We start from the raw sequence: 25,044 nt of genomic DNA on the forward strand, positions 1-25,044 counted from the left end.
CTATTTTTCAGCTGTGTCCAGCTGCATTAAGAAGTAACTGCACTCCCACCATCACCATTATGAAAGGAGTAATTGGGTGTAATTGAAGCCCCAGAACATATTTCTCTCTGTCTCTGTGCTTCACCCATGCTCTGAGTAAGTAAGTGCCTTACTTTGGGAAGGCACTTCAGGTTAAGAAAATTGGCCTCCTCCTGCCGTTATGGCTCTTGTGCGCCAGCACAGCAGGGATCCCTGTTGCGGGAGGGTGGGCACGCTGTGACAGGGAGGATGGGACCCAGGCTGCTGATCGCACTGTCCTGCAGCCGTGGGGCCACAGCAGTAATGGCAGAGCCAAAAGGGAAGTTTGATGCTCCGATAAGAGACCTGCCAAACTATTCGGAAATAATTGTAATAGCCCGTCTGCTTGCTGTTTCTTCCTCTCCGTGCTGCAAGCGCAGCTGTTGCTCGGACACTGCGACCCCGCACTGTCAGTATCTCCTCTCTGAACAGGGAAGTGGTATCCAGTGGAAAAGAGGACACTGCTACTGCTGTGGTGAAATTTTTCTACTCCCTCCCTGCATGGCATGGTGGTAGCTGGGCAGCCTTGTGTGTGCCGGGGTTTATCTGTGATCCCAGGAGTGACCTGAACCTTTTGCAATAGGCGTGCAATAGGGGAGGCTGGCCCCCCACTCGCACAGTCCACGTGGCCATGCTGCCCGCTCCTTCCTGATTGCCATTTCGCCGTTCTGTCTGCGCTACTTGCTTGGAAAATCCAAGTCAGAAACCTCAGCTCTGTGTGAATCACTACATTTGTAACCACCTTTTCCATTCGTGCTTCCCTCCCACTGCTGGGCTTCTCTTTGGACCATTAAAAGCTCCCTCCCGAGACTGGCTACTGACTCTGCCATCCCCGGCCACACTCAGGCTGACTCTGCCAGAGGATTAGGCTGGGCAGAGCTGCCGTTGAGTGCCGGGACGTTGCTGTACACACATGGCAGGGGCACGCTCCCTCCAGACTGCAGCGGATGGCCTCAGGCTCCCTCTGCAAGCAGAAGACCTTTCAGCTGAGTCATAACATCTGCACCAGAGGAACGTTATTTTTTTTATTTTTTTTTAAAAAAGCCTGACTGATAATCAAACTGCGCCAGTGGGTTTTTCTGTAGTCCTTTCTAACGCATGCTGCAGCAGGATTGAGATCAGTGGGATCCCTGCCTAGTAAGGATTTGGGGGACTGCTGCCGTGGCTCGCAGCCCCCTCTGGTGGCACATGCCAAATGCTGGTGAAGGTCTCTGGAGACAGGGGCCCGCAGTTCCAAAACCGTGCAGGAGCTGGCAAATTGGAGACAGCCCAGAGCGGCGCAGTCAGGCTCTTCCTCCTGCCTTTGGCTCCCCATGTCAAGTCCTGGGGGTTTCCAGAAACAGGAACTGGGGCCACTGTAATGAGGAAATTTATGTGTTTGTCACCACCTCGTAAGTGCCACGGTGGTGCCAAGAGAGTTGAACGAAGTTCAGCAAACTGATGTATGCTGGATACTGAGCAGGTGTGGCAGGAGATGCCCCTGCTCCCAGCCTGAAGGGCAGAGGGGACCAAGGTTTGGTAAAGGAAGACAACATGCTCCCAGTGCCCATCTCGCAGAGCGCTGCCTTCCAGGGGACACTGGCAGTAACGCACTGGTGTTCCTGGGCCACAGTACAAAGGGTGAGGCATGTGAGCTCAGCTAGCCAGTGAAGGCCTCTTGTGGCAGCATGGCCCTCTCCTGTGCTTCCAGGAAGCTGGGCACTGGAACAAAACAGTTCTGCATCCTTCCTAGAGAGCAGCAGAGATGCTGGCCCAATTCCCTCGCTCAGGTGTCAGGGGGAGCTGCAGCCAGCCCCAGTGCCCACAGGCAGGCAGGCAGCTGGTGGCTGCAGTATCCAGCCTGGCGCTCTTGACCATCTCCTTCAAACAAAAGCACAATATTGCAAGAAGCCATCCTTCCACCGGCGAAGGTTAAGAGTAGACAAGGCAGCAATTATGGACAGCTAATTAGTAAATGCTTTGAAAAGTATGCATAATTAGCTTATTAGTAAACATTTTAGAAATAATGCAGTTCATCTTGAGATTGGGAAAATGCTTAGAAAAGAGAAATACTTTTGAAGCACTACAGAATGCCAGGGCTTGGGAAGGTTCTTTGCTGGGATGCAAGGGGAAGTGACTGTGTCTCCTGCGGCACTGTGCAGAGGGGAAGTCAAAGATGAGATGTTAAGGAAGGCATTTACTTGCTCATACATTTGTGGCATGGGTAGCCAGAAGCAACATTTCTAACGTACAGGAAATAATTCAGTCTGGGTAACATGACACTGCAGCTCAACTTGTCTTCAAATGAGCTTCTACTGTTTTTTAACTCTGTCCAGCATCCGCTATATGGTTCATAATTCCCGTCAAGCCCGGGTTATTTTCCGAAATGAAACGTCAATGAATGTGTTAGCTGTGACGGTGTTCAACCAATACATGAGTTAACAGTTCAAGGTTGTTCACATCTCTCCTCTCTGCTGCCTATCCGCAGAGCTGCTCAGCCTACGGCTGTGCTTCCCGGTGCCTAAGACCCTCTCCCTGGAGGGACAGGCCGAGTCCAGGCTCTGCAGAAGATGATGGCCTCAAAGGCACTCTCCTGGGGTCTCCTATGTCCCGCCGGCTCACCAATATCCTGTGTGTAGGAGTCAGATCTGGTTTTGCACCTTGTTTCCTGTTGGCATGATGACAAATTGAGGCCCAGCTGGTGACACTGGGAACAATAGCATTAGAGATAGAGACCTCTCCCCCTCCTTCCTGCTAGAGAGGAGGAGGAGGTAGTGGTGGTGTACTCTCTTCTTACTCAGCCTCTCTGGCCACTGAGGGATGCAAAGCCCAGTAAAGGCAGCAGGAGGTTTTACCTTGATTTCCACAGGAACTAGTTTAGGCTTTTAATGAGCAACTGTTTGCCTTAGCTACGTGCAGTCTTTTTAATGGATATCATCCCTATTGTCAGGCTGTAACAGGGGAGTGGCAGACTCGTCAGCAATATCAGGGCTGGGAGTTGTGAGATTTGGGTTCTTCCCCTTCCCTGCTGTCGATTTACTGTTCCTGCTTTGGCAAATCACTTTAAATTCCTCGCCCTATAAAGATGAGAAGACCTGGGCATCTGCAGGCAAAAAACCCAGCCTAGATCGCAACAGTGCATTGCACACTCTCCTCCAAAGGCTGCCGCGTAGCAGCATCACGCAGGAGCAGGTCAGAGCGCTGCAGACGGTGATTGGTTCGTTCCCAGCCTTTTCTGGCCGGGTGTGAATTCTGCAATTAAATATGAATGCAAAATAAAAAGAACAGACTGCGAAGAGCAGACTGAAAACAGAAGAAATTTCTGGTTGCTTTTGGCCAGAGCTCAGCACAGAGCTTATTTGAAAAAATTGGGGGAGGTTAGTTTTTAGTCTGAGACTAGTTCTCCCTTTTCTTTAAATCAAGCGGCTGCACACCACCATTGAATGGCAATGTAATAATATGTTGCAAACCACAGTCTGGTGATCCTGGAATTCCTTATAAGTTAATAGCAGTCATGGTCTACTAATCACAGCTAGGATGTTTTAAGCAACTGTCTTTGATATATCAGTTCAAACACACCATAGAAAGCCTTCCTTATGCTGGCTTAGCAAGTAGATCAGTAGAATGTTAGAAAGAGCGAATAACCTGGGGGTTTTTGTGGTTCTTTTTCCCCCCTCGAATCCCAAGGAATTATTGCGATCTACGTACAGCATTGCTGAGCAATCTCAGTCCAGGAGTATGGTGATAGTTTTAAAGTAGCGCTGGGTCAGACATGGAGATATTAGTGTTTAATAAATTGCTAGAAGCAGACCCTGATGCAGCGGGGTCTGATAGCAGAAATCCCATGCCAAAGACTTAGTCCTGTTACAAACAGCACAGAAACTGGCAGGGCAGTTGCCCTCAGTGTGTGCTGTGGGTGCCCCAAACATCACTTCTTGCAGAGGTACAGAAGATACTGTGGTCAGCGTGAAGAAGGGTGCGTCCCTGTTTTTTGAGGTGGGATCTCCCTTTGCTGAGACAGGCAGCACGTGCCTGCTGGCAGTGGGAGAGCCCCCGCGCTCAGCCCCGTGCCCGCTGGGGCCATGCCGCGTGCAGGGTGTTTGCATGGGAAGTGCTCAATGCATTAGAAACCCCCAGGGAACCCTCAGAGCTGGGGTTGTTGACGGATGTCCAACAAGGAGTAGGACCCCCCTGCCGCCAGCACGGGAGTTTGAAGCATGTGCTCAGCTTCCTTCCTCTTCTGTTGATGTGAGGTTTCATTTACATTGTTATTTTGCAGTGAAAAGGGAAGGTGTAATGCCTGGCTCTCACACATTGTTCCTTTGGTAATGCTGATGTTTGGCTGATAATCATGGCCAGGAACAAGGTCTGGGATCTCCATCAGCAGAGGGGACTGACTCACCATTGATCTGTGTTCACTGCATCTTGTTGAAGTTTTTTGACCCATTTGATTTCTTAGGTTTTCTTTTGTGAAAATCCTCTGATTTTTCTGCCGTTCAGGAGCAAAACATCTCTCTGTGTCTTTAAATATGGCAGATGGGGATTTCTTCAGATGTCCAATAACTCAATTGAAGGAGACCTCAGGAGACCTCTCCCCTTCCCTGTCCCCCTTCTCAGCCTGTCTTTTCATCTGCAATCTGGAGATGTAAGGGCTATAGTAATAGAGTGTCAGAGGAAGTAATTGATTCATCACACGCCGAGAAAGGAGTCTGTTGCCTTCAGTGTCAATGGAGCTGAACCACAGCCTGGAAGGGTGAGGGAGGCTTGTAAACACTCCATGGCTGAGCTGGCAGGACAAAGCAGACACACTGCCGTGGCTGAGCGAGAGGGTGACACAAAAGGTTGCTTCAAAGAAAATCCTCCCGAACAAAGCAGTGGTGGGGGCCTTGTTTGTGGGAGAAACAGGGACGCTCCCATCCCCCTGTTCCCAGAGCGCGTTAAGGAGAAAAGGTACCGACCAGCTCCCTGCAGCAGCCCACTCCCTCGTCTCTGCCTCCCTCTTCCGTCTCGAATGGAGCTGCCTCTCCGACCTGCTGTCCCAGGCAGGACTGAGCTCACCTCAGGGGTACCGACCAGCCCTCACAGGTGGCTAGTTCCTCCCACATCCCAGATAGATGCCGCTGCCCCCGAGACCTGGGCGGGAGGCCACCGCTGCTGCAAGGCATGGTGTGTGCACAGCACAGTGCTCACCCTCGTCCAGGCATTGATTGTGCTCAGACCCTCAGCAAGGCTTGGTTCAGATGGCTGTTGAGCTGCACGTGCCCATAGTTTGGGGGGAGACGGGGGTAGGAGATGCTGTGCTGTGCTACTTACACAGCATGCAAGGAGGGATCAGGCAGGTTTGGTGTGCTGTTTGCCCCAGAAACCGCTCTTACTACAAGCTGGCACGGTCAGGTTGTTGTGGAAGTGCCCAAATAGCAGAGGCTGCAGGCCAGCCTTGGCGGCACAGCTTTGCTTACTTGTGCATCGGCTAAGGCAGGAGCTGGGCTGTGAACAGGCTGTGTCTGAGAAAGCGCAGGGTCAGAAAGCCACCCCATGGTGGGCCAGTCCTAGGGAGGCCGTCCATCATTAACGAGGGACGTAGGCAGCCAGGAGCATGAGGGTGGGCTGGTCGGGGCTCTGTTCTTGCAACCTCCTTTATACAATTGGTGCTTAATGAGGTGTTTGTTTCGGTTTTGTGCTGAGAAAAGCCAGTGCAAATGAGTGATATGTGGAAAGCTGAGCTGCAAAGCTCCCATCTGATCCCAGTCATTACCAGCTCCTTCGTTCTTCATGGCATGTTGTGTCTAAGGCCATGACTGATACCGTGCCAGCGAGATGCGATGGGACATCCCTCACTATGGCTCCATGGAGGGTGTTTTCCCCGGGAATGAGGCTGGCCCAGCAGAGCATGTGAGCATCCCCTAATCCTCATCTGCACCCACTAGCCAGTCCCCAGACCATCAGCCACTGGAGCCAGCCTGGCCCAAACTGGTCTCTGTCTATCACCTGGACTGCTGGGCACCGGATCCCAACAGGAGATGAAAGCCTGTTCCCCTCACTGCAAAGCGAGCAAAGTGGACGTTTGCCCCCTGCCTTCTGCCTGCTCTGCTGCTTTTCGCCAGTAAATTTTCCTCTTGTGGTTGTTATCTTTTATTATACCCATTTTTTTTTCTTTCTCTTAGTGATCAAGTGCCTGTGAGTGGTGACAGGAAAATGACATAGAAACCAAAGTCTAATTTTTTCCACAGATGGATTGTAGCAGAAGGAGGAAAGTGCAAATGCACTTTCTCAAGTGTCCTGCATTTTGGGGTATGAAAAGGTTGTGAGTTGCCTCAGTTCCCTTAGAGCAGCAACAGAAGGCAGAATGCCACGGAAAGGGGGGCTATTCTTAACATGCTTCATATATTTTATTCCTGGTTTTACCATCATTTTTTCCCCCCAAAGAATACCCAAAACATCTTGCAACAAAAGACCCCTGTAGCTAAAGATAGAAGGGTGAGGAATTTATAAAGATGGTTTTGGAGACAGAAATAAAATTAACAGCCATGTGTAACTCCTGAACAACAGCCTGCAGAAAACCCCTAAAGTGCACATTAGCACATCTTGTTTTCTTATATAATGAACGGTTTTCCAGACATGCCCCAGATGAGAGCACTTCTCTACTCCAACGCGCCTTTCTGCAGTGATCTGGCAACACAGCTTGAAGAAGGCAGCCTGAGGATGAACGGCAAAGTGTGGGGGAGCCTTTGCTCTCCTGTCTCTGGGGGGGCAGCGGCACGCAGCAGCTAGGAGCTGAAATTCCCTCCTGAATCAGAACTTGCCACAGGAGCAGTTTGCAGCTATGTTTTATTCTTCCCTTTGCAAGATGTATTTTGGCTACCTTTTTTTTTTTATTTTCCGCATAAGTTAGCAGTAACTGCTGAAACACTCTTCCCATCAGTGGTGCTTGTACGGGGGTGAAAACAACCCAAGGAGTATAAATAGAGGCTATTTGTAGTTTCCATTTTTTGTCTTCAAGGCATTTTTGAAGAAGTTTTCCAATCTGTTAGGGTTATTTTCTTTCCCTCTCTGTCTCTCTTTTTTCTTTTTCTTTTTTTTTGACTGACTGGATTTTTCTCATTTCTCAGAAATTCTGGTCAGACTTTTGAGGAGAGATAAGAAAATAATCCAAAGCACAGTGGAATGATTACAAAACCCTACAATACTGTGATTACACAAGATGTAATGGGATGCATCAAATTCAAAACAAACTTCCGAGAAATCCTAAGCAATTATGCCCCCCCCCAGGCCTGGTTCTTCCCCTGCTGCCATCAGATTTTGGTCATTTTAGTCACTGAAATCCCTTAAGATGCAGAGCAATGATAGCCTATTTTTCTCTGCTGTTGCCAGGGGTGGTTATTTCCATCAGGGCAAAACAAGGGCAAGCTCTGCCTGCTCTCTGTGCAACTTTTGCCTCAGCATGGACAAAAACGGTCCCACAAGCTGCGGACTGAGACCAGATTCATCTCTCCGATGTTCAGCCACCCAAAGTCCAAGTCCAGTCAGCGAGAGTGCTTTAAACTACCTCTGTTGTCAGTGCAGAACAATTAAACTCATCCCAAACTGGGTGCAAGGAGTCTGCCTCTACTGAGAGCAGAGGACGTTTAGTAGGCTAAAGCTACATATGATACAGCTTTTTATGTACATATGTAAAAAGCTTTTTTAGGTCTGTGCACAAATCTGTCTATGAGGACCGATTCTCTTCTCACCCCAGGATAAATTAAGAGTGATTACCCTTAAAATGATGAGTTACACATGTGTAAAACCAGTTCAAGTCAAAGGAGAATCCAATTCATCTGCTGTATTTATAATTAATTACTTTGATTAAGGGCTGGCAGCTAAGATCAAACTTCATTGCTCTTGTTTCATCAGACAGCAGAGGTGCTTGCCTCTGCTATCACAGCTATGAAAAAAATACCATTTTGCAGTAGCTTCTGCAGCAATGTAACCTTTGAAGGGTATGTCCTGCAGTTGCTCAAGATTGTATAAACATCACAGAAAAGTTTTCTTGTCTTTCACAACATAACCACCCATGAAATAAGGATTTGGTTTGAAGGTGGCATATGAAATAGCATGAAGATGGGTGGTGACACAGAAAAATCGACTAAGCCAGCTAGCATGTAATGGACATTAATTCTAGCCGCCGCCTTGATTGCAAAACAAGCACGGAGCTGCTGGTTCACCATTTCTTAACCATCTCTATACTGCAGCTGCTATTTCATTTCTAAGAGTGAGCCTTTTTTTAGGGGATGTTTAAAAAACTTTATGCCTCTAATAACATTTGTAATTTCTGAGAAACAAACTACCTGCCACCTTTTCAAAGGGAACAATTGCATTTCCCAGCTGCCGTTGTGGCTAAGCAGGTTCCCCACACCCTGCCCCAGCTACCTGCAGAGTATTAACACCTGCTGAATTTCACTAGAATTGCAGTTTCTCTTCCTATTCTCAGCAGATGCATTTGAGACATCATGACATAATGGTTCAAGCAGACCAGGGATCTGGAAGGCTCAAGTCAACATGGGACATTCCCAAATTTGGGGCTGTTGGCATGCAGTCAGTACCTATTTGTCTCTCTCTCTAGCTAGGCCAGACTCCTCCAATATAATATAATCTGTCTAATCAAGGCTAGTTTTCTATTTGGCAGTGCTGCAAATTTCTTCTGTGACCTTGGGCCAGCCACTGCTCTCTGCCTTCCCACGTCCTGGGGTCTTGGGAGGATCCCATCATTATTGTTTGCCAGGTGCAGTCATAAACCCCATGGAAGTGCCTATAAATAACAGCTCCAAATGAAACATTGGGGAACTTCAGGTTAGAGCCTTGCAGCTCTCTCCGGCCCTGGCAAGCACTGGAAACCAGGCTTAGCTGCGTGAGAGCCCTCACCTACTTGAAATCATAGCTCTGCAAAGACACTGAGAAAGCTGCCAGCTAGGTCAGAACTTGGTCTGGGGAGCTAACCCTCCTCGGGCTTTGAAGCAAAGCTTGCACAAGTTTATGCGTTGGGAGGGCTCATATTATGGCTGTAAACATATGAATTATTTATCATTTGTATATCTCCCCATCCTAAGCTCATGTCCCCATAATGTCCTTGAAGCATGTTTCAGTGGGGAAAGACTCAGCATCTCTTAGGAGCTGGGGCTGAGGGGCAATAGGTTTGTTGATTGTGTGTGGAGCAGTATGAGTCCCAAAACTGTGCTTTGTGCTGAATTGTGTGCCTCAGGAAAGGAGCACCCAGAGGAATGGTGCGGGCTCTCCGGTGCTGCTCCCCAGATGGGTCGCAGCGTTTCTGGAGCTCACCAGTGCCTGGGTGGGCACCTGGGAGGTCTGTGCTGGCCTCGGGGGAATGTGCAGCACAGCTCAATGGCCAGGGAGCAGATTAGCTAGTTCACAGCAGAAAAGGACTGAAAAGGTGGAGGCCTTCTCATAATCACTGCAATTGGGGCTTGTTTACCTTTATTGTGCTTCACAGCCTTTTTTTGGACAGCCGGCGGCAAAGTGGCTTAGAGAAAATAGGAAAGACTGGGAAGCAGAGAGGGTTGACGGGAGGAAAAAACAAGCAAGAAAGCATGAGTAATACAGGCATTAGAAGTGCTTTATAATTAGTTTATAAAAGCTCTCTTAACATCAGCAAAGTACTTTCTACTAAAAATCTTTAATAAAAATGCAGCAATATTTGTAAGCATTGTACATTTTCCATTTAATTCTTTTAAACAGCTCCAAGAAGAGCATCTAAGCAATGCGTTTCCCTCCTTTCTCAACCCCCTTTTGTCTGGGAAGTTAAAAGCACTTCAGCTTAGCCTCCCTTCCTTAAAACTTCCTAGTGGAAGCCTCTGTTTGAGGTAGTTTCAAACCAGCTGGCTGGCCTTCCCGCTTAAGCAACAGCCGAAAATATCCTGTTGCTGGAGGACCAGCCAACTGCGGCCACCATGGCCGCAAGAAGACTTGGTTAATCCAACCCATACTTGTGGGTTACGGATGCTACACCCTGCCCTCACATATTTATGGTTGGCTCGTTTTGGAGCAGTGCCTAGATGGGGAGAAGTGGCCATGAAACGTGCTTGGAGATGGCGGCTTGCCCAGTGGAGGTAATGCCAGGGAGGTCAACCCACAAGGATGTCGGTGCACATTGACTGGAACAAAGGATTTGGTTATATGAGTGAAATGCAAATTGCTGGGCACTGGATGCCATCGTTGCATAATGTGTCCCACCCAGCTGTGCCCTAGTCTGTAATTATCTCAAAATGCTGAGAGTAGGAAGCATCCCCAGGGTGGGCTTTCTTCTTTCCTATTTTGTTTCTTGTTTTTCACACGGGAGGAACAAAATCTGGAAACCGTGCTTAAGCTTAACAGAAGCAAAGGTCTGGCCAAACTAGATTTTAACATGGTCAGTGACCCAACATAAGGAGAATGGGGTTTATCAGCTTGTTTGATTGTGGGCCAAGGCGTGGACACGACTGAAGCACATGATGTCAAGAGTCTCTGGTGGGGTTTAGCCGGTGTTCTTGCTGAAGTCTGAAAGTTTCATGGTTTGGCCCGGGTGTCTTTGGTGTTCATTTTGAAAGCCTAAAGTTTAATTGCTATGTTGGAGAGGAAGTAGGTGCTCCTGCTCATCTGGGCAGGAGTTGTCTCCTGAGCGTAACATTTGCCTAACTCACACTGTTTATATGACCTGAAGAAAGAGAGCTTTGCCTCATGAGGAGCAGAGGGCTTGGGCCAAGACTTTTTTAACTAGGGAAGAAAACTCATGCATTTATGTTCATTTTACATTTGGCAAAAATGATTCCCTGACCTTCTCATAGGGGCTTTTTTACTTGTTTGTAACATTTGATTTATTAAGGATTAGCTCCAGTAGGAGAAAGTTCAGTTAGATGCTTGGATGAAGCCAAACAGGGTTTAATTCAGAGAGGCAAATATTTCCTGATGATTTACTTACCAGATTCATTCTTTTAATTTTCCATTTGCAAATTGCCCATGAGCAGATTGCAATATTCCCAAATTGTATGTATTATTGGAAGTTATTCACCCATTCAATAAGCAAATATTTCTTGGTCCAGAATGTGCTTCACAGCACTGGGTGGTTTGAGGAGCCATGTGGACAGTGCTAGGATGTTTGGTGTGTTGGCTACAGCAGAAGCTGTGATCATTACAGTCAAGTAGTTGAAGCCATGTACTATGTTGGCGAGTTATAACCCCACGAGGACACAAACAGATGTGATTCCCTGGGATGTAGCTAACCTCTGCCTGTGCCATGCAAATGGCAGCTTTTGTAATCCTCTCCCTTAACAGTGTTTTGCCAACATTCTTTTTTTTGCCAAATTAATATTTTGCTACATATTCATGATTTCACTAGTAGCCGGTAGTCCTGTGGCACAGATGTGTACTTGGGATGTGGAAAGGCTGCAAGCACACTGAGAACAAGTAGTTATTTAGAGAACAAAATGTCCCCGCTGCTTGCTCAGTGTTACTTTAAACAAATAGACAAACAAGGAGGAAAAAATTCTACTTAAAAGAAGCACTAACACTACCATGTTCCTCATCCCTGGGGAGGCAGTGGGATCAAGCCACACATGATGGACATTAGTGGGGTCACGCAGGGTGCTGCTGGACAATGTCAGGGTAATAAGGGGTCACGAGGTGATAGGGAGCTACACAGAGCTGAGGAGAGAGCAGAGGAAACAGATCTTCATTTACATCAATGTGCATCCACCCACCAACCAAGCCAAATTCTCTTCCTGCGCGAGTGCCTCTTCTCAAGACCACTTGGATTTCACCTTGGCCAAGCCAACTGAGTCTGTAACGAAGTTAAAGGCTGGGTGATTGCAGCTAGCTGAGTGCTTGGTCCAGCATAGACAGGATTTTATCTGCAGGCATTTTGCCCCTGGCTCTCAGCCTGATTTAGTCCCAGAAAGGAGTGAAACCGAAGCTGTCCAGGCCATCTTTCTTTGTGGAGGAGCACACTGAGTTCCTGGAAGTTTGTTTTGAGATTGTTGCCTGCCGATGTGTGCTTTGCAGAACAGGAATGAGTCACATGAGGATCATCGCTGTATCCAGCAAGCTACTTCTCCTTTCAACTCTCCATTCCCAAACAGGAGATCTTGTGACAAAGAAGAAAGGCAGATTCCTGGCAGCCTGGAAATGCTTTTTTCCTCCCTGGCCCCATGAGAAGAGCTGTAGCATGTTGTTCAAACAGGTTGATAGAAAGTGAATAAACAGTCGGAGTTGGGCAGTTTCTGTAAATAGCAGCGTGCTGGCCAGAGAGGAGAAGAGGGGCGGGAGAGCGCGGGTGTTAGAAAGCAGCTGAAGAACAAGATGTTCACGTAAAAGCTGTTTGTTTCTTCACAGCACGCAGAGCCTGATAACTACCTTGCCATTAGTCATGGCCTAGAAAATATGAAAAAATATGAAAGAATCTGGAAGTTTCACCTTTCAGCCAGACTTTGCAACAAGTTTTTGTCTCTGCACCGAGAGGCAGTTCTTCCAGCCCTTCACATTCCTTCCCCAGATCATTCAGATGCCCAGGAGCCACGTCAGTGGGCAGGTGGGACATCTCCAGGTAGGATTTAGCAAAGGCAGGTTGTGGTTACAGGGTATACAGGGATCAGGCAATAGTGAATGTGGTTACCGAGCTCTTACGCAGCACTTCTCATCCACAGAAAACCTTTCTCAGCGCTTAATAGAAGAGGATCAGTATTACGGTCCAAGTGATAAGTAAGTGTACTGGCCATGCTTGTTAAAGGACCAGTGTGGTGTCAGACAGTGCACAAAATCGCTACCCGCTCACATGGATTGAACATTGACTATGTTCATTCTTGGTGCATGCTTGGCAAAATCCCACCTGGATAGTGGAATAAACTGAGCTGTGCTAAGTAGCAGGATGGCACTTAAGGAGTGAGGTAAGGGAAGAAGAGCAGCCCCGGGAGAGTTGTATCTGAGCTTCGCCCATGCTGAAGGAGTATTGGGGAAAAGGAGTTAAATTTTATTCTAAATTTTGCATGTTGCCTCTGAAGTTGAAGTAGATGTGGGTGCAATAAATTAATGAAGTGAGGAGCGACAGAGGAGGAGACTCAAATGTAGCCAGACAGACAAAAAGGAAAAATGTACTGGGGAGGGTGTGGTGTGGTGTGGTGTGAGTGACGGAGTCCCAGGTGCCCATCTGGAAGATGTTCTGTAAAATATGCAGATATAAAGAAGTGTTCTGTGTTTGTTCCTGGCATCCCGAAGCATCTCCCTGACAGATGGTTTGACTGCCATTTCACCTGTCTCCACAGGTATGACTACATCGAGATCCGAGATGGGGACAGTGAAGCAGCAGACCTGCTGGGCAAGCACTGTGGGAACATAGCACCTCCTACCATCATCTCTTCTGGCCCCTCTCTCTATATCAAGTTCACCTCGGACTATGCACGACAAGGTGCTGGCTTCTCCCTGCGCTACGAGATCTACAAGACAGGTGAGTGTCTGAGTCAGTGCCTGTCTCTCAGGCTGTTTGCCATGATGATCTTCACAAGGAGATGTCTTTGGTCACCTTTTCAATATGATTTTTAGCATGCTTTACAGAGATAAATGGCTCTTTTTTTTTTTTTTTTTTTTTAATTTAAGCAAGTCTGCTGCATCACATTTGCAAGAAGGTAAAGATATTAGTGGCGCATGGTAATGCATTTTTGGATCACAGTGTGGCATCAAAAGCAGGGTTACTCGTTAAATGCTCTCTTGTATTCGAGGCATTTTCTTGTATTCTGCCTGGCATGTGTGGAGCTTGTTAGGGCTAAGTGGGGATTGTCCCTCCGTTAGGAGTGCATGGAGCTCCCCCTCCTGTGGAGCTGCGATTCAGGGCTGATCAATGACACTGTGTTTTCTCTCCCTGGAAGTGGGGTTTGTAACTGGGGAGCTCTGGTTTTTAAGGGACTGCTGTCAGCAGTGCTGTCAAGGGCCGAGACGGCGCCTTTCCAGGCAGATATAAGAGGAACTATTCATAATTCTGTTTAATACCGAACTATTATTGAGGAAAGGAAAAGCTGCTCAAAGGCCTTTTAATAGTGTTTCTGTCTAAATATTTGCCAGAATTGTGTGTCTGGGAAGAAGGAGGCTTGAGAAAATAAAACCCACTCTGTGCTTGCTCTGTGAGTATGTGTGGGTGAGAGAGGTGTGCCTGTGCACCGAGGGAACAAGAGTGTGCTTTGCATGGGGACGCGGGCACCTGCCCTGTGCGCACATTCCTTCAGTGGTGTGCTGGAAGAAAACACAAATGCAGCTTTCACGTCATCAGATCCAGCACAAGAAAAATGCCTGTGCCTGGTGAAGAACCAGAAAGGTAAGCCACAACCGGGTGGCTTACCAAGCCTCTTCAAAAGGAAGGCAGGGAGCACAGGCACTGGTGCCCAGGGGCCCTGGCCCAGCTGCGCAGCAGGCAGAGGTGTGCAGGCAGCCCACAGCCTGGTCACAGGTAGATGTGAACGTGGAGATTCTGCTGCAAGAGGATGGGAATGGGACCCCCCAAATTCATTGTGAAATGCTGAGGACAGGCAGTGTCTGGAGGTTCAGGTGGATGAGGAAAGTGCTGTTGCTGGTGGTTGCCTGGGCTGTATAACTGGCCATCGAGCTGTTGTGGTTCAGCCAGCTCATACGGCTATTTGTTAATTGTTAAGATGCAGGTTAGTCCAAAAAGAGTTCAGTGGTTCATCTGGCTATTGGGGTTTGCTGAGGCGAGTGCCTGTGTTCGGGTGGGAAGACTGCCGACCCACCTCAGCCTCCCCTGTCTCTCTCTCCCTGTACATGCAACCCCTCTGTGCCCAGCAGACTGTGCTGGGTTGTGCTTGTCTTCACATCGGGTCCATGCCCTGAGTTGGGGCACAGGGCAGAGTGGAATGGTCCAGCTGGCTGAGGTGGCTAGGCTAGGCTGAGTGTGGCTGTGGGAAGGGATGGCAGGCAGGAACCCTGTCTGCCTGGGTGAGAGCCAGCAAGGGGCCAAATTAATGGGAAAAGGAGATTTTGTTGCTGCTGGTAGGGAGGGAGAGGAAGCAAGGGCTGATGTGGGAGGGAGCGGATGTTGGATGGAGCCTAGAGCTGAGTTTGAGACCTTGGTGTAGGTCCCTGCAGAGCTGCCCTCATGCCTGAAGCGGTGGTGGGGCTCTTATAGCCAGCAGCCTCCCCCACAGGCAGCCATCCTCTCCAGAAATAGCCATGCTTTCTTCCAGCCACAGCCCACGAAATCCAGCCTGGCAAGGCAGCTTTTGGCACAGGAGCAGAGATGAGCCTGTGATCCGGGAGCACCCCAGCCCACTTTGCCTGCCCAGCCCCTCTTCCCCCTGCCCGGGGCTCCCAGGGAGGGTGGTGGGCAGCGCTGGCTGCGGGGCCACCGTCGTACAAGCAAACCCTGCCTTTTGTTTGCAGGCAGGCAGGCATGGGCGAAGCTTCCATCTAAGCAGTCACAATAGCCAGCAAGGGTGTCACCAGCTTTAAAGGTCATCGGATTGTCATTGTCTACATCAGTAAAGGCAGTGTGGCTGCAGCTTCTTTCTTTCTTAAAGGTGACCTAAAAAAACCAACTCTTTTCAACTGAGCATTTATTTCCACACCTTGTGCTAAATTTCCCTTATCACGGTGTGAGCGTGAAGCAATCTGCATACAAACAACTGCATACCAGTCTTTGAATCCCCTGATGGGTATCAGTCAGTGGTCTGTGGACTGACAAAAGAGCCGCCTGCCCTGGCTGGTCCAGCCTCCTTGCTGCTCGCTTTGTGAGTCAGTTTGGCAGGGCTGGCCTGAGCTCTCCATCGCTGGGCATCAAAGTCTCCTCTCAGGCTGGTTTTTGCTGCTGAAGCCAGCATGACTCATGTTGATTATCTGCAGCTTCCCTATAAAAAAACCTGATCGTTGTGTTTGCTGCTATCAGACAAACTGTAGACAAAGATGCCAAACGTGGTAAGAGCCCCACATGAGGAAACTGTTGTTGCCTAATGCAGTGACATAGTTATGTCTCTCTCCTGTCTCTAGAGGACAGTCCCCAACTCTAGGTTTAGTCTTTGATTTTCTCCCTAGCTCAGAGCTTGTGTTATTTTCCCTATTTATCTATTTGTCTTTCAAGCTGTTTGGAACGAAGTGCACCCTTATCCCTGTTCACGGCATTATGCTGTGATTTGTGTTTGGCCTTATTTTTTGCCTCTATGTTTTACCCCACAGGTTCACACCAGAAAAGCTGGCTGCTTCATTAGGTAGTCAATTAAGAGCCTCTCCTGAGTAGCTCTCCAGCTAGGCTCTGCATAATGCAGTGCTAGGATCCTGCTATTACTGTGGGCTGCTGGCCTGACTCCTGTAGGTTAATGCTGAATTGAATAACAAGTCTCCCATTAGTCCTGGAAAGGCTCGTGCTGCCTGGAAGAGCCGGAGCAGAAGCGTTTGTAGAGGAGAAGGAGGGTGTCCCAGTAAAACTAAAGCGGAAACCTTTGTGAATGCTAACGCCGGGTTGCAGCAGTGGCCAGCAGCATCTCTAACATTCCCTTTCGCCTCTGATCGCTCCAGGCTACCGATTTCTGTTGCCTATTGTCCTGTCTCCACAGCGCAGAGGTTTCAAAGTTGTATGAATACGACACAAATTCCCCTTGACACAAATTCCCCTTTCCCCGGCCACCCTGAGGCACCTTGGCTGTGTGAGAGGGGGCACAGAGCTGGCCTGGCTGCAGCTGAGGCCAGTGCTGAGGTCAGCAATAAATAAGAGGCAACATTGTCTGCTCTCCTCGCCACGCAGAGATCTTCCTTAAGGATAGAAATAACTTGCATTTCTGGTGCGGATGGCTCAGTCTGTGAGAAAGAGGGCTCTGTTCCTCCTCTCAGCACAGATCTCCCTGCCACGGCCCCTGTTACCCCTGCTCCTGCAGTGGCCATAGAGCAGGGATGTATGCTGGAGCTGGCCCTCATGCCTTGCGTGGATCTCGGGGTGGGGGGCTGCAGCCTAACCACATGCTTCCCAAGGGTTTCCAGCTAACAGTGGAGACATTGGCACCCTCCCCCGGACCCTTTCACTGTGTAAATATTTGTGCTTCCTGATTTTCTCAAGAGGAAACTGAGGCACAGATGTCCATGCGAGAGGGGGAGAGGTTGCAGGAGACCAGCCCCTGGGAACAGCTTCTTCCAAAGAGATGGCATCCCTGTCACTCCTCTCTGCCCCTTCCCAGGCAGCGTCCTCCCCAGACAGGGTCTCCTCCATCAGACCTGGAGCTGCTGTGGCCCTTTGCCAGCAGGGGTGGCAGTCGCGGCAGCGAGGACCACATACGGCAGCCCCCTGCGTGCTGGCCAGCCCCTCTGCAGGCTTTGGGGCAGTGGACACAGGTCTCCTGGCAGGTGACTGGGGAGCCCAGCAGAGAGTGGGTAGGGCTGGCAGGGGAAGCCTCCCATGGCCTCCCTTCCCCACCAGGGCCACCACCACTGGCATGGGGGACATGGCCTACCAAATTGCAGCCGTGGCTTTGGGTGCCTTTGGATGGGATCCCTTTCCTAGTCTTGTTTTTGGAGTAATTGGCATGGGGATCAGCAGTGGCATACAGCTTACATTTGCAGAGCTGTGTGAGGGATCTAGACACATGCTGTCCACTCCAGTGAATGCACAGACCTTGTCTCTCCACCTGTGGAAAGCTTTGAAAATCACCGTCTTGGTCCTTGCAGGAATTCACACAGCTCTTGGGTTACAGGACATTTCCAGAAGTGAATACACAACGCCTTTAAGCTCAAAATGGGGTTTCCACAGTGTATCAAGCTGTTGGTATTAAGTTGCATTGTTGCTAAGGCTGCGGGTTTTTTTCTGACACAACAGGCTCTGAGGACTGCTCCAGAAACTTCACTGCCTCTAATGGCACTATTGAGTCTCCAGGTTTCCCTGACAAGTATCCACACAACCTGGACTGTATCTTCACCATCATAGCCAAGCCAAAGACAGAAATCCTCCTCCATTTTCTGCTCTTCGACCTTGAGCATGACCCGCTGCAGGCTGGGGAAGGAGACTGCAAGTACGACTGGCTGGACATCTGGGATGGCATCCCTCAGGGTAAGCCATGCTGTGCTGCTGTCCTCAGCCTCTCTTGGTGTCTCACAGAGCTCCAAAACTGTGCAGTCTGTGCCTGAACACCAAAGGTGCCTATCCTCAGATGGGGCTACAGCACGCAGCCTACCATCACAGTGCTCCGTGGCCGGCTGTGGGGATGGTGTGCTTGCAGAAGACTGTGTGTATTAAACCCCAAACTAATGCTCTGTTGGAACCACTGATCTGAAAAGCCCCGTGGGGTACTCCAAGATTGCACCGTCCTCCCTCAGGGAAGGGCAGTGGGTTCATGCAGTGTTGGGAGGACCTCCCTACCCATACCAACAGCAGGAAACAGAGCAGATTGGAGCATTTCCCAGCAATTGCAGAGCAACGCCTGCTGCAGTGGATATTTCTGCACGGCGCACTGCATGGCACTGTGCCAGCGAATGTGAAAAATAGCCCATCCCCAAAGCCTTTCTTTTATCCCAATCGGTCCCGCTAAGGCATCCCTGCTGAGTGATGCCAATCTGCTAGTGACCCAGGAGGCCGGTGGAAAAGCAGGCGTTACCTTTGGTGCTTTCTTTTGCAGTCGGCCCCTTGATAGGCAGGTACTGTGGCACTAAGATGCCGTCGGACATCCGCTCAACCACCGGCGTCCTCTCGCTGACTTTCCACACAGACCTGGCAGTGGCTAAAGATGGTTTCTCTGCTCAGTACTACTTGATCCAGCAGGAAGTCCCAGAAAGTAAGTTGGAAATGTGTGCATATGACTTTAGGCAGTCGTGTCACCTGTTTCTCCCAAGTCTTTCACTTGGCACATGTGAGAGTGAGGCAGGCAGGAGTGTGTCCAGGGGCTGGTCCCCCATTGGCAATGCAGACAGCAGTTACACTAGGTGTGTTCTCTGTTTCTCACAGAAGTGAGATTTTAGTAAGAATCACACTTTTTGACCTTTCTTTGACTTTTCACTTGCTTGTGAAATCTTCTCAATACCTTTTGGGATAGAATCCTTCACGTATGTGCTCAGCCCAAAGGATTTAGGGGAGGACTTCAGCCCAGAGGGTGCAGCAGATTCATTAAAGCACGGGGGAAAATAGTCTCTCCCTCTCTCTGGTTTTCCAAAAATGCACAGCCCCAAACTACAAATTGGAATTTCTTGACTGTCTAATTAAAAAATGCCTAAAGCTCTAAGAATTTCAAACCAAAATTTGTTTTAAAACCCTTATTAAGGGAAGTAAATTGATGTGGAGCGAGGAAGTAAGTTGTGTGTTTTGAGAATGAAGAGCATTTTGGTTCTTTGTGATAATGCTTGCAGGCAAGGAAAGATTCGGTTTGTTTTCCCATGGTATTTTTACATCAGAGCTGCAGTTCTTGACCTCTGTTAGCAGTGAACCTGTGATACAACAGAAGCAGCCTTCAGGACATGCCTCAGTCCCAGAGAAAGAGAGGGGGTCCCTGACCCAACACTGAAAGCCCATGATGGAGAGCAGGGTAGAGTACCGGTTGTGCAGCACCAGGGCAGCTGTGTTACAGGCTCTTGCTGTGTGATTGGGTTAGGGATGTTGTGCTGAGGCTGTGAGAGTTACAGACAAGCATGAGCTCTTCACTATTACCTATATCCACACTCAGTTGATCTGTTCTTTAATCCCCTTTCTATTCTGTTCTTTACAAGGATTGGGAAATAAAATGTGGATGACACCCAAAGCTTGAGAAATCAAGCACAAGAGCTGCTAAAGGGCCAGGCCTGTTTTTATTTATGGTGGTGTAAAATTTAAACTTTAATAATACCACTGAGATCATAACTTGGCCCATCATTTCCACACAAGGTTGACTTGACCACATTAAAAACACAGGCAGTTTGGTGAAGCCCCATTGGTTTACAGCAGCAGTAGCATGCTTGGGCCCATGCAGTATTTCCTATTTCCTATAGTTTTCTTTGCTATTGTTTCTACGAAACAGTTGCCATAAAATATATGAGATACACAATAAGATTGAGCTAATTGTGACTTTTAAAGCTTCTTGGCTGGTTAATTCCTGTGGGCCTGATAACACATATAGCACATGCACATATACATATACATAGACACATACACACATGCATCCATACTCTCACATGCACACAAAACCTTTAGACCTTCCCATTCCAGGCATCAATGTTCCTGCTGGCAGCACAACAGTAAGTACCCTCCCGGTGTGCTCGCCCATTTTCCTTGCCTTGTCAGTGCTTAGATTTCACCTCTGGACTTAAAGAAGATGGGGAACTTTGTGGCAAGGGGACTTAGGACTTCTTGGTGGAGATGGAGGGAGGGAAGGGACAGAATTGTGTCAAAACTGTGCAAAGATGAAGGAGGTAGAGAAAGGAAGAAAGATCTGGACTGTATTTGTTTTCATATTCATTTTCAGGCCATGCAAACATAAAGCTGCCCCATCTTTAATTTTTCAGTGCCGTTCTGTGAGCACACACAACCTGCAAGATAGTGCAGATCCTGTTCATCTTTCCAGGCAGGCAGCTTTGCTCGGGGTTAGCTGGGGAGGATAGTTTAGGGCTGCCTTCCACTTGAGAGGCAAGTACAGAGACTGTAAGATGATCTCTGTGTCTGCATGTGTGTGTCTGCTCCAGATTTCCAGTGCAACGTGCCGCTGGGGATGGAGTCTGGCAGGATCTCCAACATGCAGATCAGTGCGTCCTCCACCTACTCAGATGGGCGGTGGACCCCTCAACAGAGCCGGCTCAACAGTGATGACAACGGCTGGACCCCCAATGTAGACAGCAACAAAGAGTACCTCCAGGTACGCACATTTTCCAGCCCCCTCACCTCTTCCCCCACCAAATGGAGCATCACGCTGTTGAACTGACCCTTGACCATAAGGCTTGTTGAATTTTTTATTGCCTCTGTGGCTCATGGGGAGTGAGCAGCAGGGGAGCTGCAGTGCCTCCATGAAATGCGACAGGCTGGCTCTCACATTAGCACGCCTGCATGAGGGCTGACTCGACCTGCCGTCCCTCTCCCACCCCCCTCCTTCCTGCCTAAAACCTTGATGGACTTTCCATCATACTGCCTGAGACTGAGGGACCTCTGGCACTTACAAGGGCCACTGACTCCACTACTGGCCTGAGGACCAAAGTCTCCAGGAGGCATGTGGAAAAACAACTAGAATAATATTTATCTCATCAGCGATGCAGGGAGTGTGAGGGGTCTAACGTTAGGTTGGGGGCTGACAGAGCAAAGGCTTTCCCTGGGAGCTGGTTAGATCCACACTCTGTGCCTGCCCAGGGCTTCTGGCTGTGTCACATCACTGTAAGACGCCGCTTGCTAAAGGGCAGTAGGAATGGGAGGTGGTGAATGTCATTGCCTCTAGCAGACGTCTCATTCTTCATTCATGGCAGTGCTACCAAGCCATTTCTGCTGACCTTTCTCAACCCACATTGTAAAAAAAAAGAGGAAGGGAAAACCAGGAACTGCAGCACTTGCTAATTGGACATCATGCTTTTATTTTACATGGAAAAAGTCAGGCTCTGTCCTGCTTTAATGGACACGAGCTTCTGTGCAGATCCTGTTGCTTGGTCTGAGTCAGGAAGAAGGCTTTGTGATGGTCCCATACGGACAGACATCAAGATCCTTAGTCACTCTTCTACTATGGTCCTATCTGCAAGCATCCTGCTGAATTTAGCCCAGGGGGTTTGTACCTGCTGAAATGTGCACCCACAGATGGAGTGAGACAGACTGAATTTGCACCTTTTCATGTTTCAGAGACAGAGGGAGGAACTAACTAGCCAACCTGGGCTCTCAGGTGGTCACCATTTTCTCTCTTGTCCCTTTTTCCCCTGGAAAGGTGGACCTCCACTTCCTGACTGTGCTCACAGCCATTGCCACACAGGGTGCCATCTCCAGAGAAACCCAGAATGGCTACTATGTCCGTACCTATAAGCTGGAGGTCAGCACCAATGGGGAGGACTGGATGATGTACCGACATGGGAAAAACCACAAGGTAAAAGCTTTTTTGTCTCTTTTGCATGTACCTTGGTGAGTCTTGCAGCCGGTGGAAGGGACTAGAACAGATTTTACAGGCCTGGAGGGTTTAATCTGTGCGGGACCCTTTTTCTGATGAGAGCTAAAAGACTGATGATGCTCTGAGCAGAAACAGTCCTTTCTCCTTTGCACAGCAATGAGGAAATACTATTCCTTGGAAAACCTGGCTGCTGTTGCATCTTTCGTGGTGGTGAGAGTATGTTATTTGACTGCAAATGAAGGAGAAAATGTTTTCACAGCCTGTGTTTTGCCATACAAGATCCATTGAGCTTTTATGGCTGTAGCCCCGTCTGCATGCTGGGTTAACAATCACAAAACCACATGAAACTGTAGTTCAGGAGTTATTGAGGCCTGGAAATGAAAGGGCACAAATCCTAAGAGGGGATCGCACCATCCCAGAGAACAAAATGAACAATAAATAATGAGGAGCAATTCAGTCTGCCGGAGCTGTGGGATCTGCGCTAGCAGGCATGGTCGGCAAGGGTGCATTGAGCCCTGGGAGGTGCTGCACGCTCTTGCCATGTTTCTGGGAGGCACACAGAGATGGGAGTCAGTGGGAGGGAGGGTAAATATGGGTGTTCGGCCCTTCCAAGCCTTGCGTGTGCTGCTGTGGGGCCAGGCGAGGCAAGCTCGAGGTGGTCTGCATGGGAGCTCTGGCATATGGGGAGGGGGGTTAATTCAGCTGTGGTGCTGGGCTGCTCCTGCTCTGTCACTTGCCTTGGTCGTGTGGTTGTCCCCTGGTTAAGGGCACCTCGGGAAAGCCCTTCCCTGCTCTTCTGTGGTGCTCACCAGCACTGCTGCCATGGTTCAGGTCCTCCCCATTGCTGTGCCATAATCTGTCTGCCTGAACTCGGTGGCTGGGGTCCCACACACCTCCCGCCGCATGCGTGTCCCAGCAATTTCTGCTTCCTCAGCACTTCTGTTAAATTAGCTGTCCCCTCCCTTTGCTGGCACAGGCACTGCTGGCATGAAATGCAGCAGTTTGCCTTGTCCAGGATTCATCCAGACATTTCCTTCCCTTCCGGGCCATGTGATTTCCCCTTCCCCACAAGTGTGTCTCACAGTTCAAATTCACTCTGCTTCCCAGAATGAGTCCTCTCTGTGCAGAGGCCCTGAGCAGGGTCTCATACCTGCAATATTTGGAGTACTTAAGCTCCTTGAGTGCCAGTGAGGTGGTGTTAGACCTATTTTAGGGGTAGGGAAATGGAGGCACAGGGCAGCGCAGCACCCCATAGGAGAGGCAGCAGCGGGGTTTCTCTAGACCTCGGGCGGGCTGACTATGGGGCCGCAGCTCATGGCAAAGCTCATGTATAACCCTAACGTAGTGGCCATGTGCTGGTGCGGAGGCTCTGTGCTGTCCTGGGACCCACTGGCTGCGGCAGACCTTTCTGTGAACAGGGGCTGTCTCTCCTCACCCTGGGCAGCCCATGGAAAGGGTTCTCTTCGTTCCCATGTTCTGCCCTCAATTTAGCAGACCCTTTCCAAGGCTGGAGGATAAGTAATTGCTTTTTGGTGGCTCACATACCCCTTGCATCCTGGTGACTGCTTTCCCTCCCCACCGAACAACAGCTGCCAAGCCGCAGTGGGGCCAGGGCAAAGCCCCTGGCTCACGGGCATGCTGCTGGGGGGCTCTGGCCCTGCATTCCCAGCCCACGTGAGTCCCCGCTGTTCCCGCATTAGGCAAGCTCCCAGATGTCTGTATTCAAGGTGCAGATTCCTCCCTGCGTCAGTGCGGCGCTCCGCACAGTTCAGGCTGCAACGGTGGAGCGAACCATGCCAAATAGATTTGTCAAGTCTGCCGCAGCTTGATTTGGTGCCATGAGGAGCGGGGAGGGAGAGGAGGGGGTGGACAGACAGGGACTCTCTATTCCTCCATATACATGCAGATATGTAAGTATATATATATATATATTTATATATATATACACATACGTGTATATATATATATGCACATGCACACATAGGCATATGGGGTATATCAAACACTGCTCTGAAATTTTGCCGTCTGTGTGGGCCAAAAGCAAAGCTCTGCCATGTTATAGGCAGGTCAGCTAACATTTACATCTTCATCAAGGAACTAAAGCAAGAGAAAACCAGCGAGTGCAGGAGGGGTGGGGAGGGGATGATGCTCTCTGCTGAGGATGGGGAGCTCTGACCTCCTCCCTTTCATCACCCGCTGCTCCTCCCTCCAGTGTTTCGGAGGAGAGTGGGACCAGGGTGTTTCCCTGCGGAACATGATGGCTCACCTTTAAGTCCCCAGCCACTGGCACTCTCAGTGAGGGAAACGGGAAAGGCAGGATGAGGCAGAAGAAAAAAAGATTAATATGTGCTTGCAGCAGACAGAACTGGCTGGGCTGTTTCCATGTCAAGTGCTGCTGCCTTTCTGGGGTGGGGAGGCAGTGGGAAGGCAGCGGCTGGTCTGCAGCAGGCAGCAGAGGAGCCTCACACTCACACCTTCCCCTTCCCACCCTATCCCTGCTGGGCTTTCCCCCTGCCTGGCAGCCCGCTCCTCACAAAGCCTAGTCCAGCGCACCTCAGACATCCCCCCCTGTCCAGGGGGTGATGCTCTGTCCTTGCCCAGGGTGTGGGACCAGGGGGAGAAGCTAACCCAGCGACCTGGGTGAAGGTGCAGAGCTGTCTTCCTGTGTGTCCTCTGAGAAAGGAGACAGGGAGAAGAGCAGCCACCACCACATGTTGCCCCACACTCGCCCCTTACTACCTAACAGCACATCCCCTTGAGACAGGGCCAAACAACCCCTGCCCCAGAAAGGCTGCTCTGGCTCTGGCCCTCCCTGTTGCATGCCCGCTCTGTGTCATCCAGGGTCGATGGCCCCAGAGGTTATCTTCCAGGCACTGACCCCACTGTGCGCGCCGAGATCTTATCTAGCGGTTTGCAAATGTCTTTAGAAAACAACATCTCGTTCTTCAACCCAAGGAAGGAAAAGAGC

At 49.6% G+C, this 25,044-nt stretch overlaps 1 protein-coding gene across 10 annotated transcripts in view; it reads left to right on the forward strand.

Annotated features, from left to right (window-relative positions):
* NRP2 (neuropilin 2) overlaps positions 1-25,044 on the forward strand; it is a 100,695-nt gene that overhangs the window by 26,745 nt on the left and 48,906 nt on the right. For all 10 annotated transcript variants that reach the window (XM_054208715.1, XM_054208719.1, XM_054208716.1 and 7 more), the window contains 5 exons: positions 13,323-13,504; positions 17,861-18,091; positions 18,657-18,812; positions 20,686-20,855; positions 21,900-22,055. In XM_054208715.1, the coding sequence (XP_054064690.1) occupies positions 13,323-13,504; positions 17,861-18,091; positions 18,657-18,812; positions 20,686-20,855; positions 21,900-22,055 (895 nt within the window). The remainder of the gene's footprint in view (positions 1-13,322; positions 13,505-17,860; positions 18,092-18,656; positions 18,813-20,685; positions 20,856-21,899; positions 22,056-25,044) is intronic.

This window comes from Rissa tridactyla, chromosome 7, assembly GCF_028500815.1.
Source record: "Rissa tridactyla isolate bRisTri1 chromosome 7, bRisTri1.patW.cur.20221130, whole genome shotgun sequence".
Lineage (NCBI taxonomy): Eukaryota > Metazoa > Chordata > Aves > Charadriiformes > Laridae > Rissa > Rissa tridactyla.